Source organism: Heliconius melpomene, chromosome 20, assembly GCF_056956725.1.
Source record: "Heliconius melpomene rosina isolate 202511_hmr_F chromosome 20, ASM5695672v1, whole genome shotgun sequence".
Lineage (NCBI taxonomy): Eukaryota > Metazoa > Arthropoda > Insecta > Lepidoptera > Nymphalidae > Heliconius > Heliconius melpomene.
The window spans coordinates 1,398,753-1,410,789 of record NC_140408.1 but is presented as its reverse complement, the minus strand read 5'-3'; the positions used below and the strand labels follow the sequence as shown (position 1 = coordinate 1,410,789).

The 12,037-nt window shown below is 33.7% G+C and overlaps 2 protein-coding genes across 7 annotated transcripts in view; both read left to right on the top strand.

The window, feature by feature from the left end:
* Window positions 1-12,037, top strand: part of osp (myosin phosphatase Rho interacting protein outspread) — a 227,259-nt gene that overhangs the window by 144,041 nt on the left and 71,181 nt on the right. The window lies entirely within an intron of this gene.
* Window positions 4,667-6,349, top strand: LOC146527447 (ribonuclease inhibitor-like). The gene has a single exon (XM_085205374.1). The coding sequence runs from the start codon at window positions 4,682-4,684 to the stop codon at window positions 6,347-6,349; it is 1,668 nt and encodes a 555-aa protein (XP_085061500.1). The 5' UTR covers window positions 4,667-4,681.

The following is a 12,037-nucleotide window of genomic DNA, read 5'->3' as shown; positions in this document are numbered from 1 at the left end:
ATCAATAAAAAAATTACAAAACCACACACAAAAAGAGACATTTTCACAACAAACACCCGCACCTGCTATCTGGAGCGAGGTGAGAACGTTAATTATCGATCAACCACATTGATTTCTACAAAACAAATGCAATTGACGCCAACTTTCGCCCCTATTCAACGGTAATAGCGCTCAGTATGTCGCAACTCGACACAAGGCGTGGGACGTTATAGTTTACAATCGATTTTTATACGATTATGAATTGTTATGTTGAATTCAATCGATTTTAATGTGTGAGAAAAAATATTGAATTATTTGAATTATTATTTGGTGTTGTTTTAAATTTTGATTTTGATTTGAAAGTTTGATTTTCACAGTGAACGTACTATAAATGGGTGTAGGTTTGATTTTCACTCGGGTGTAATCCAAAGTGCGGCATTAAGACATCGCTCTGTCACCAAATGTCTTAAATTGACGCAGAAAGCAGACATTGTTTTCTTCATCTGACATGAAGTAAATAAAATGAAACCTACAAGCAAAGCACCAACAGCGGCTAGATAAGCCCACATATTAAAATGAATTATTTATGCAATATTTCGTAATTATGAAATTAAATTATATATTTGACATACTGTGGCCTTTACTTTGAGGCCGAATGCTCAAAGACTGTCCCTGTATGATTAATACGAATTAAAATCAAGGCGATGTAATGACTGCTATTTAATTTTGACTGGTACTGATTTCTTTTTAATATGTTGTTATATTTAAATTATATATACCTACTAGTTCACCGTCCTTAATTACTTCTCCCATAGCAGCAGCTGCGATTATCAAAACGAAAAAAAAAAAACAACAGAAAAAGGAAAATGCCACATTGGTGCGCATGTTTCGTGACATCTGTCTGTGCCAAATGCCAATCGACCTGCAACAAACATTACCCTCCTTTTGATGCAGTCGGGTAACAATGAAAGCTTAGCTAAAAATAAAATATGCATTAATTAAATCACAGAACTCTATCGGTTCTGAGGGATATTGGATGATCCCCCATATTGGATGTAATTTAAAATAATAACTATCTGAATGCTGAAGTTTCATTTTCATGCATAGCATTTTTCCATTCAACGTGACACTGGCGAAGTGATTAGTGCTGAATTGGCACGCTCGGAACGCCATAAATAAAGAGCAACAACAACAGTAACATGCATAGCATTTCAGTAATACTTGAATATAAGACTTTTTAATTATTACATTGAATTGAATTCTTGATATATGGCGTTTCCAGCGTGCCAGTTGAGCACAATTCATTTCGCCAATGTCACGTTGTATGGAAAACACACGAATGAAAAATTATTACATTTTCTTTTTTAAATATTAGTGTTAAGTAAAATATGAGTGGAAAACTAAGGAAAAAGAAAAAAGTTTTTTAAGAAAATTTTAACGTAGCGTATTATTAAGTTTTACACTATAACGTTTATCTCTCTTTGGCCGTGAACCAATATGAAATGTTAGATTAATTGCCTCCTTTGCTACGTTTCGTATTTATAATTATTCATGAGTCCCTTAGCCGAGTATAGCCCTTATATGGGCAGGTTCTTTTTATACTCACACAGTATGTAGGTCTAAAGCAATTAACATTATTGTTTTGCTAAAACAAACCTGAAATGTGGAACGGCACCAAATATGTACTTGCGTGCATTTTTTTGTACGCTAGATCTGTTGAAAGGCAAGGGCATTTGTTGTACCGCAAATTGTAATTAGGCGTTGTGATTGTTGATTTTTTGCCCGCCTTAGATTGTAAAGGTTAGTCGTATTCATTAGAATTGAGTTAAATGTTTTTTTTTGTGTTTTATAAAGAATTGCTAATAATTGATTTTGCCATGTAGTCAGTAGTAAGTTTTGAAAATTGAGAGTCGTAGATTCGATTCTCATACAAGAATCAAGCTGAATGCTGCCCCTAGCAGAGTAGGCAGAGAGAACCTGGGAATCTAGTGTAAGGACATGCCGTTCTCCGTTAAGATACTAAGTCTGGAGCCTTTGCCATAGCTGCCGCCTTTATCTCGTTATCAGAGAAAATGAAAATAAAAGATAAACCTACGAAGAAAAATCGAACCCACAATCACCGCGTATGCAATCCAACTGGCAACTGTGTCACAATGTAAACGATACTGTCAGTATATGTTTACAAGAAAAGTAATATAGAATATAGATAATTGTCTAAAGCCCCAATAATTAAGTGTAAGCATTTCAAAAGCAAACCCTAGCCCGCGCTGGTCCGAGCTGGTCCGCGAGCGTGTCGATGGAGATAACGACTCGAACAATGCAAAGTCGGACAAATTTACTTAATTAGTGTATTTAGTACGACCGCGCCCTAGTTCGATTGGCTCTCTACATCACGTTAAACGCCTGTAATCTTATCTATTAGAACATTCCTTTGTCACACCACGGTCAAATAAATTGGATAGAAAGTTGGCATGTATTTAGTGCTGTGTTTTCAGCTGCATTCTTGTGTATCCTGTATCTTCGAATACCAATTATCAATTCATTTCTAAAAGGGAACATGTCCCTTCCAGAGGTACTGGTTATTTAAAAAAATTAGGATAAAGTTTTTGTTGCCTAATTTGTAATACTTTCCATTTAAAAGCAAAAAGATCTCTTAGAATATTAATTCCCGAGAAATAAGTAGATAAACATACAAATAAAGATATAATTACGAATGTACTTGGAAACCTTAGTATATCATTGTAATTAAATATTATCCAAATCCAATAACATCACATTCATACACACAGGTCAAACTGATAACTTTCATTTACGAAGTCGGGTAAAAATGGAAAGTGACACCTGATTTTAGAATTGTCATCGTAATACTTTCGAGTTATATCAAATTATAATATCAAGCATTTTGATGGATAGATGATATTTTATCGGCGATGATGTCTTCAGTGTCGTGCTAACGCCGCCCGCCAGTTTCCGTGCCCTCGGGCAGCACTTTCACTGATTTTAGACCAAACAATTTCTAGACAGGCCCAATAAATTAGCTTACAACTTAGATATAAAACAATGATTTTATGATAGATAAGTTGTTTATCATCTAAAAATCTAAAGCGAACATTTTTGATTTATGTACATTTCAAGTTGTTTTAAACTTTCGAAGGTGAATTCACTGTTTTGAAAATAAAAGTGAGTTATTATAGCTAGAAATCTCTTCGCGCGCAACACAACTTAGCGCGGATTACAGGTTAAAGCTAAAAAAGTCTTGGTTTCTGAAATTTTTATTAAAAAAGCAGTACTCTGATCTTTTTAGCCATGAGGACATGAAAATATAAATATTAACAGTTTTTCGAGTGGAACCGAGATATTTCTTTATCATAACAACTTTTTCGTTTATAATATCTTTGTTTACCTAACAAATATATGATGAATTCTATAATAAATAAAAAAATATATCATATATAATACGGCTGTCTGCGCTCATTATGCGCTCTATACATCATAATGGTTAACCAGGAATTATTGCTTTTAACGTAGCTCTGTAGCCCGAGGGTGCACTTGACCTAGTGCTGTTCAGCGATGGCAGCATCTCTAATGAATGAATTATCGTATGTAAATTTTCAACCACACCTATAAGAGAATTCTGGTAAATTATGAAATGTATTTTACACAAAATTTGGGGATGTCGTTGCACAGTGGTACAAAGTGCGTGAATGTAAACGCGACGGTTGTGAGTTCGATTTTTTCTTAGGGGGATGAATTATTTCATATTTTTATATCTTAACTCTGATAATGAGGCAAAACGCGGCATGAGTCTCGTTACTCAACATGCAATGCCTCCAGAATTCGGCAACGGGCTGTCATAATAGGAAACGAAGTGTCTTGACTCTAGGTAGTACTTTTTACAGCATAATGTACCAATAGTATTTAAATCAGTATGAAAAAACTGAAGAGAAACTCCAAAATAACAAATTAAGCCAAGATCTAAACAATATAAAGCATAGAACAATAAATAATATAAATATAAAAAAACTAGTCATAGAGTTAGTGCAAACAGCCTAATAGACGTTTATGTTCCAGCATTTATTTAACAATTGTAAAATTCAACCACCAAGTAAGCCACTTACTCGGCAATTATCTCTTAAGTTTCATTTCTTGCAATTGCGTGCTCTCCATCGACAGCGATAATTAAACCTCGGTTGAAGCCTCGCAAGCCTTTTTAAGTTCAGATAAATTATACGCCAATCTCGTTAATAATATTTTATGTTAGAAACACTATTGAATATTTTATTACGCCCTGCCGGTTCGCAATTTACTATCTAGTTCAACGCATCTCCATTACACGGCTGCTTTATTGCGATTGGGATATCAAAAAAAATAAATTACTTACTCTGTACCTATAGCTCCTGCGTTTTGTTTTTTTTTAGTTTTTAGTTCGTGGTTATTTGTACGGATATGCATAGAGAATCATTTTGAATTCTGATTGATTGATTGATTTCTCGAAATATGGCGTTTCGAGCGTGCCAGTTGAGCACAATTCATTTCGCCAATGTCACGTTGTATGGAAAATATTTTGAATTCTAATCAACTATGAAAATGTCTGTGGTGCAACTGTCATTTCGACATTGACAATTTAATATGGTTGTAATTTTTTGATGTCTTAGTTATTTTTCTTAGATATTTTATTTGATAAACATTGTTTGAGATCATTATGTCGTCGGAAAGTTCAGTTGAAGATGTACCCATTGATATTGTATTTGAAACCGTTGTTGAAGAAAGTTCTGAAGAGTCGCCTATGGAAGATTGGTCGTCTCTTATAATAGAAGCTCCAGAAGAAAATCAGAAACGTCTCTTGTTTGAGCAAGGCTTATACAGCCCAGGAAGTGGAGAAGTATGCTGCAAATATGTGACTATGTCAGCGAGTTCAGTATTAAGACACCCTTACTATGACTACCCAGCAGTTACAGATCCTGGCATTAAGCCTGCTCTATTAGAGCCCGAATCGAAAATAGTCTACCCTGATGACGGCCAAGAACTATACATGCATATGTGCAATGAAATGAATCAATGTCCTGTTAAGTCATTTTATAGAGGCTTGCTGACAGATTCAATAGATTTAAAATATTACTGCGTTAACCCTCTTGGTGTACGAGCGATGGCTTCAGCCCTACAATACAATAAAATTGTGAAATCTTTTAATTTAACTGATAATTTCTTAAACGACGATGCATGTTTTCACTTGGGTGAAATGCTTATAAGTAACAATTGTTTAGCAGAATTAAATTTATCAGGATGTAAAATTGGTCCATCGGGAGCCAAACAACTTCTTGCTGGAATACATCTTAATAGAGGTCTGAAAAGTTTAATTCTCGATAAAAATGAATTATTAGATGCTGGTGTGGAGCATTTGGCTGCGACAATTATTCGTGGACTAGACATAGAACGAATATCGCTAAGTTACAATAACATTACTGGTCAATCAGCGAATGTTTTAGCTGAAGCACTAGAAACGTACAATAATTTTACACATATCAATCTTTCATGGAACAAACTATTTTCTCCTATATCTGGAACTGCAAATTTTTTTGTTCGTCTGTCAGAAAATAAAGTATTGCAGGAGGTAGACTTATCGTGGAATGCACTGAGTTCTCGTGTTGGTATTTTGTTGAGAGCCCCTAATTTACGTATATTGGATATTAGCAATAATAGGCTATCAGGCGACGCTATTGTAAACCTTAGTAAAAATCTAGCCAGGGCCAAAAATCTTGTAACTTTAAATTTATCTTATAACCCGATGACGCCTAGTGATGCTCTAAAACTTCTTGAAAAAATGAAACTCAATAATGTTAAAGTCCAAAATCTTATTATGGACAATGTCTTCGTCACTGGCGAGTTTCTTAGAATTTTGGACCAGGTTAGAAGTATGAAACTTAGACAAAATACTGTAATTACTTATGGAGGAGTCGTAGGTGGATTCAAGCCTCGGGGACCAGATATGAGAGACTTAATATTGAATAGAGTTGAATTTCTTACAATGAAAGGTAAAAAAAAGTTTGATTTCGCTTTATTTGCTTTGCAAATGGACAAAGACAAAATTGATCTATTACTTGCAAAAGCTTTTGCTGAAGCAGTGCGTTCAGCAGGAGCTCCTTTGGACAACGACCTCGTTGATGGAATTATTCATGCATTTTCTGGACCAAGAGCTGCAAAAGAAAAAACAATTAGTATCCGCGCCCTTGTAGATTATATTCATCGGAAGTGGCCGGACCGGAAGTTACCGCCCACACCACCTCCGGAACCAAAAACTGAACCCGAACCCGCACCCGAACCCGAACCTGTAGTTACAGAGTCTACAACGAAAAAGGGCAAAAAGAAATAATAGAACGATATATTTTTTATACTCATCATTTATCTTGTATCTTGTTGATGATTTTATAATAAGTAATTTATTTTGTATTCTAATATTTTAGAGATATGTCATTCATATTGTAAACATACACACCTTTGGTAACTATTAAAGCTGTCGATTATTATTATTACTATTTCATTTCTTAGTTCGAGATCAAATAATCATGTTACATTTTTTATTGATATTATTTTATAGCTAAAAACAAATTGTCACTGCATTTTCCTAACAACTTTATATAAAAATTTATTAGCTACTGTAATTAGCATATTTTGCAGGTCTATATCTGTTATGTACGCGCTGTTTCCACGTATATCGAGGAAGGAAAAGAGAAAATTAGGATAAGTCACTGATATTCTTCTTCTATTTGCTTTAAATGAGATTTTAAACTACAAATCCATGTTTCAATCCTTTTTAAGTTTAATTAATGTAGAGCAGGTTCTCTATTTTTCTCGCGTATCATGGTATGCAGAAGTAAATTAGCGTTGAGTCACTTCGCTTCTCACATTTCGCTCAATATTCGACACATTACGAGTTGACTAGTGAAACTCGACGTTTGTCTACCAGAGCGGGAAAATAAAAATATTTTAAACTTAATCATTCCCCTGAGTGGCAATTGAACCCACAACCATCGCGTTCCAGACGCTGACCCGGTGCATCAGGATGACAAATTTGTCTTATTTTGGAATTTTATCTTCTGGCCACAACAAACAATGTAGTGACCATTCCGTTATTGTCTGTAGGCTTTTATTTTATTATAATTATAGCGATATTTTCATGATATAAATACTAAAATTAAAGATAACTTATCATGATTTTGGGCATCATTATTAGAATTATTATAATGATTTAAAAACGTTAATGCCTCCATTTTCAACGCTTTCAAATTATAACGTACAGTTCGCGAAGCTGACGCAAAACAAATATAATTATATTTTTAAATTTATAATAATTTATACATATTTATATAATAAAATATAAAAATATATATAACAAGTGAGGTTCTCGTAAATCAGGATGGCCACACTACTTACGGCCTGTACGGGGTGGCGTGCGTCACGCAACACACTTGTCTACCTTATTATTATTTATTATACTCAAATCCCGGCTAGATAATATCCTAAACGGAATACTGAACGTGATGTAACTGTTCTGTAAGTGATAAAGCGTGCTTGTTTCTGAGTTATTTTGATGACATTTATCACGATTTTTGGTTGTTTAAATAATATAAACAGCTTTACGCTCTTTCCCGCACCGTAGGGAAGAGAGAACCTAATTTTACTTAAGTTAAGCAACTGCTTTTCACGCACCGCCCAATTTTCAAGACTTTACCTGTTGAGTTGCGGAACTCAACGTCGCGTTGTCTTGTTAGGGCGCGGAAGTGAAAATTATCTTTCCCCCAAATGGGAATAATAATTTGCAAGCGACGACGACTAGTTAAGATATAATCCCGCAGACTATAATCCCGCACATAGCTTACTGGTTGGTTGGCTGCTTTGTGCGGGATACAGTCAGAGGGAACCTGTTAACCTAGTGTAAAGACATTCCCATTAAGACACTTCCGCTTGTTTGTGGCTTTTTTCATTTTATAAGTAAGATACATCGACAAACAGTATAAAAGATTAATTTAAATTAGCGGGTTTCATAGTCTACTGATTGTTAGAGCTGTCTATAAAGAGAATGTGGGTTCTAATACCTATGTAGTATGAGATTTTGTTCATGTATTATGTTTATTAAAAATGTAAATGTTACTTATAATATATTTTTGTTTCAGGTATAAATTTTGGATCCCCAATATTTTTCTTCGATATTATTGTAAGTAAAAACAGTTTCACGCTCTATCTCGCACATAAGGGGAGGTAAAGGAGCCAAGTCTTAAAAATCGGTAATTATAAGTGCATCCAATCTATTCTTCTACCATATATTATGTTATATCAACGAAAGTTTATATGCAAATTGAAAGTCCGTCCGTATGTTTGCTTGATGTGTCGACGGTCAATAGAAAGTTAGCAGGTAGCATCGCGTGGGCTCCTTTATTGAGAATTCGGAACTCGTCGCATCTTTGTTACAACACTACTTTTACTTTCCTATAAATTTACTTAATAGTTTATAAGTTTATGTGAGGAGTGAGTCCATGGGACATTGGTTCAATCCCATTTCGGAATTTATAGGCATGTAGGCATTGTAATAATTAACGTGATGTAATCTAGGCTATATATAGCTCTTCCTCGATCAATGGACTATTCATCAAAATATTAGTTTTCAACTTGGGTACTTAAACAAAAAAATACTATTCTTCTCCAATACTATATTGGAGTATGAAGACAGATTGCTGAAGCAATAGTGGCGTAGTAGAACTTTGGTTTACCACAAACGTACCTAATTGTTGTGAGTTCGAGCCCTCTTATGGGAATGAATTACTTACTTTTCTCTGAATTGGTAAAATCACATAACACATTCCGAATTCTTTCAGAAAGCGGGGAAACACCGCAATATTCGTGTTGTATAGATATTAGTGTGATTAAGAACCTTCAGAGCAAAGATTTATCCTAAACGAACCAATACAAACAAAGCTAAGTGAATCCCATAAAAGTTTATGCCTTAATTACAAAGTAAAAAACTGAAATTTCGAAATAAATGCATATTTCAATACATTTTGGACGTGCACCCGTAAAATTGCGACCCGATATCGAAAGTACGCACGCTATAATAAAAAATGATAAAAAAATAATCAACTTTTTTAAACGTCTGCGAAACGAAAATGTTTTTGATTTGTTATCAAGATTGTAATATGAAGGAACGTTTTTATTGGAACTCCATAATGATAAAATGTGGTACACAGTAGTTTTAAAACTGAGTTATAATTTAAATACTTGTTATTTTTTTTTCTTAAAACGGTGTCTCACTTACTGTCAGAGCAAACCCAATGTCAAGATAAATATTTCGCCCAAATTCGAAGTATTGTCTATTGAGTTGTGCACCTCAACGTCGTTTACCTTAATTGATATTTTAAAATTAAATATGTGATCTACATAAAATAAAAATCTACTATTAATTTACAATTATTAATATTATTGTAAATCCCATATTATAAGAATCAATCTATATAGTAAAAAACGGCCAGATAAAAAGAAATTTAATCAAGTAATAACATGACGGTTAAATTGAGACCGACATGTCGTAGCGGCCCAGCGTTTGACAGTAAACGCGACGATTGCGGGTTTGATTCCTCTTTGGGAATTAATTATTTGGAAATGAAGTGTCTTAACACAAAATTAACGAGCAGTCCTATTTTTTTTATCAAATTTCATTCTATATTATTACCAAATAAAAACAGTTATAGATATATAACATATATTAAATACAATAAATAACTACAATTTATATTCTATTGCTTAACCTTTATTCCCACACTTAAAAAAATAGCTAGCTATAAATATATAAATACAAAATCTCAATATATTTACACATTTTGTACCTCAAGGCGATCGTAAATTATAACGAAAGCGAAACGCGCCAAAACGCTAATAAATGCATGCGCCTACGCAACACGCGTGGAATGTTTTGGGAGTATCTCTGCCTCTACAGCCGCGAGTCGTCATCGTCGAGTGATTTAATGACACTTGTTCTTGTAAAGTCAAATGTCAGATGTTATTTTCGTATTAGAATTTTGAAATTTGTATAAAATTGTAATAGACTAGCGGTTAAAATTAATCTTGTTTAAAAATCTCGTTAAAATAAATAATTCGCAAGTAACATGCAAGATTGCAGTGTTCTCAGTCGCGTAGTTTTGGCTGTTGCCTGTTTCTTTAAATAAAGAGAGAAGAGATTTTCATTTTCCCAGTTCTGGTAAAGAGAAGTGCGGCGTTAAGTTCCGCAAGGGCAGCGTCTCGCAGTGTCTCTAAAATGAGGAAAATCTGGATGAAATCTATTCTATCATGCTATTGAGCTTTATATTTTTTTTCTAAGAAATCTCATTACTCAACTATGCGGCAAAAATTAGCGTGTCAATGCTAAAAGTAAAAGTTTAGGTTATATTACATACTCGTACTGATGGACATTCCTATATACATATAATATCTGTTATTTGTTATTTGTATAGAAAAAATAATGTTAGTTGTTTTATATATCGAAATATAGCAATTCTCTGTAGCAGGTATATCGTTACGACCCTCCATTCTCCGTTCACGCTAATTAAAGACTTTTCTTATTGAGTGACGCAACTCAACGCTGCGCTTTGTCTTCTTATAATAAAACAATATTTATTTTCCCAACTGAAAATCGAACTCGAAACTGCTACATTCACAACCTACGGCCGCATTAAATAGGTAATAGGCCGCATAAAAGTATAAAAAACATATATTTTTCAATAAAATTAGCAATACACGTCTCACTAGTGATGTACTCTTACAGTATGGCAATTGACTAATGAACTAAGATATTTCACGACGAATACCATCGATCACGTAACATCAAGAGGTCAAGGTATTTTTGCGTACCTGATAAATTTAGCTTAGTAAATATTTTATACAGGTGTGTATAATGGTATTTTAAATTAATATTAGTTTTTACCTCCGACTTTGCTCCCTAAAGGAAATAAGAATTGTATAGATATTATACATGACCCATTTTGATTACAATGAAACGATTAAGGTGATGTTTATTTTTTAATTCGAACCATTAGTTCCTGAGATTAGAGCGTTTAACCAAATAAATTCCTCCGGTTTATTATATTAATTAGTTAAGTCAATTTTTTGTTCAAATGCATATGTGGCACAACAAGAACCGAACCCACGACCATCACAAGTACAAACAATTCGCCCTCATAGCCATATAATAATCTAAAAAGCATTAAATTTCACCTATAAACAATAATTTCCTTTTAATTTACAACGAGCATAAAGTATATCGGTGTTAAATGTTTGCACTTATCGACAGGTGTGTTTCGCTTCGGGCTATCATAAAACTTTCGAGCGAAGCGACGTACCAACAAGAACTAGTAGTTTTCAAATCTGAACACGGAGAAATATATCATTAGAGATAAGGATATTCTTCGTTCCTTTATGTTTATTTATAAATAAGTACATATATCGTGTGTGCAATCGGTGCGCATGTGTATTTGCTGGTAAGTAAGCTTTAAGAGTTTGGGTTCGATTCTATGTAGCAAAAATACAAACGTTGTACTACACTTATTTGGTAAAATCAATTTGTGGCGTTCAACTCCGCCATTTAATACACGATGTTTAAAATTCGGGCAATTGACACTAGATCAAATTGTTTATTTTATATATAAAAATATTTATCTATTTTTGTGTGCTTAGTCATCACTCTTATGAGAATCTTATATTTAAACCACAAAATTTCGCACAATTTTCATCGTAAAAGACTCCTATAAAATTATTTTGAATTTACCACATAAAAAAAACAAAAAATATCTTACTTTAAAACACAAAAACTAAAAAAAACCACAGTAACCACTACAATATCCACTCAACAAGCCACATTTATTACATGTTGTTTCTGTTAAACATTCATAAAGGGATAATCAAGAAAAACACGAAACGAAAACTACTTTATGTCGTAAATGGTACTATCCCTCTATTACACTCTGATTGCGTATCGACCATCGAGGACTATTAGGATGCGCGTGCGCAAGCCACA

Bases quoted from the DNA above. Each gene is read 5' to 3' on its own strand.
- LOC146527447 (XM_085205374.1), top strand. From the start codon at position 4,682: ATGTCGTCGGAAAGTTCAGTTGAAGATGTACCCATTGATATTGTATTT.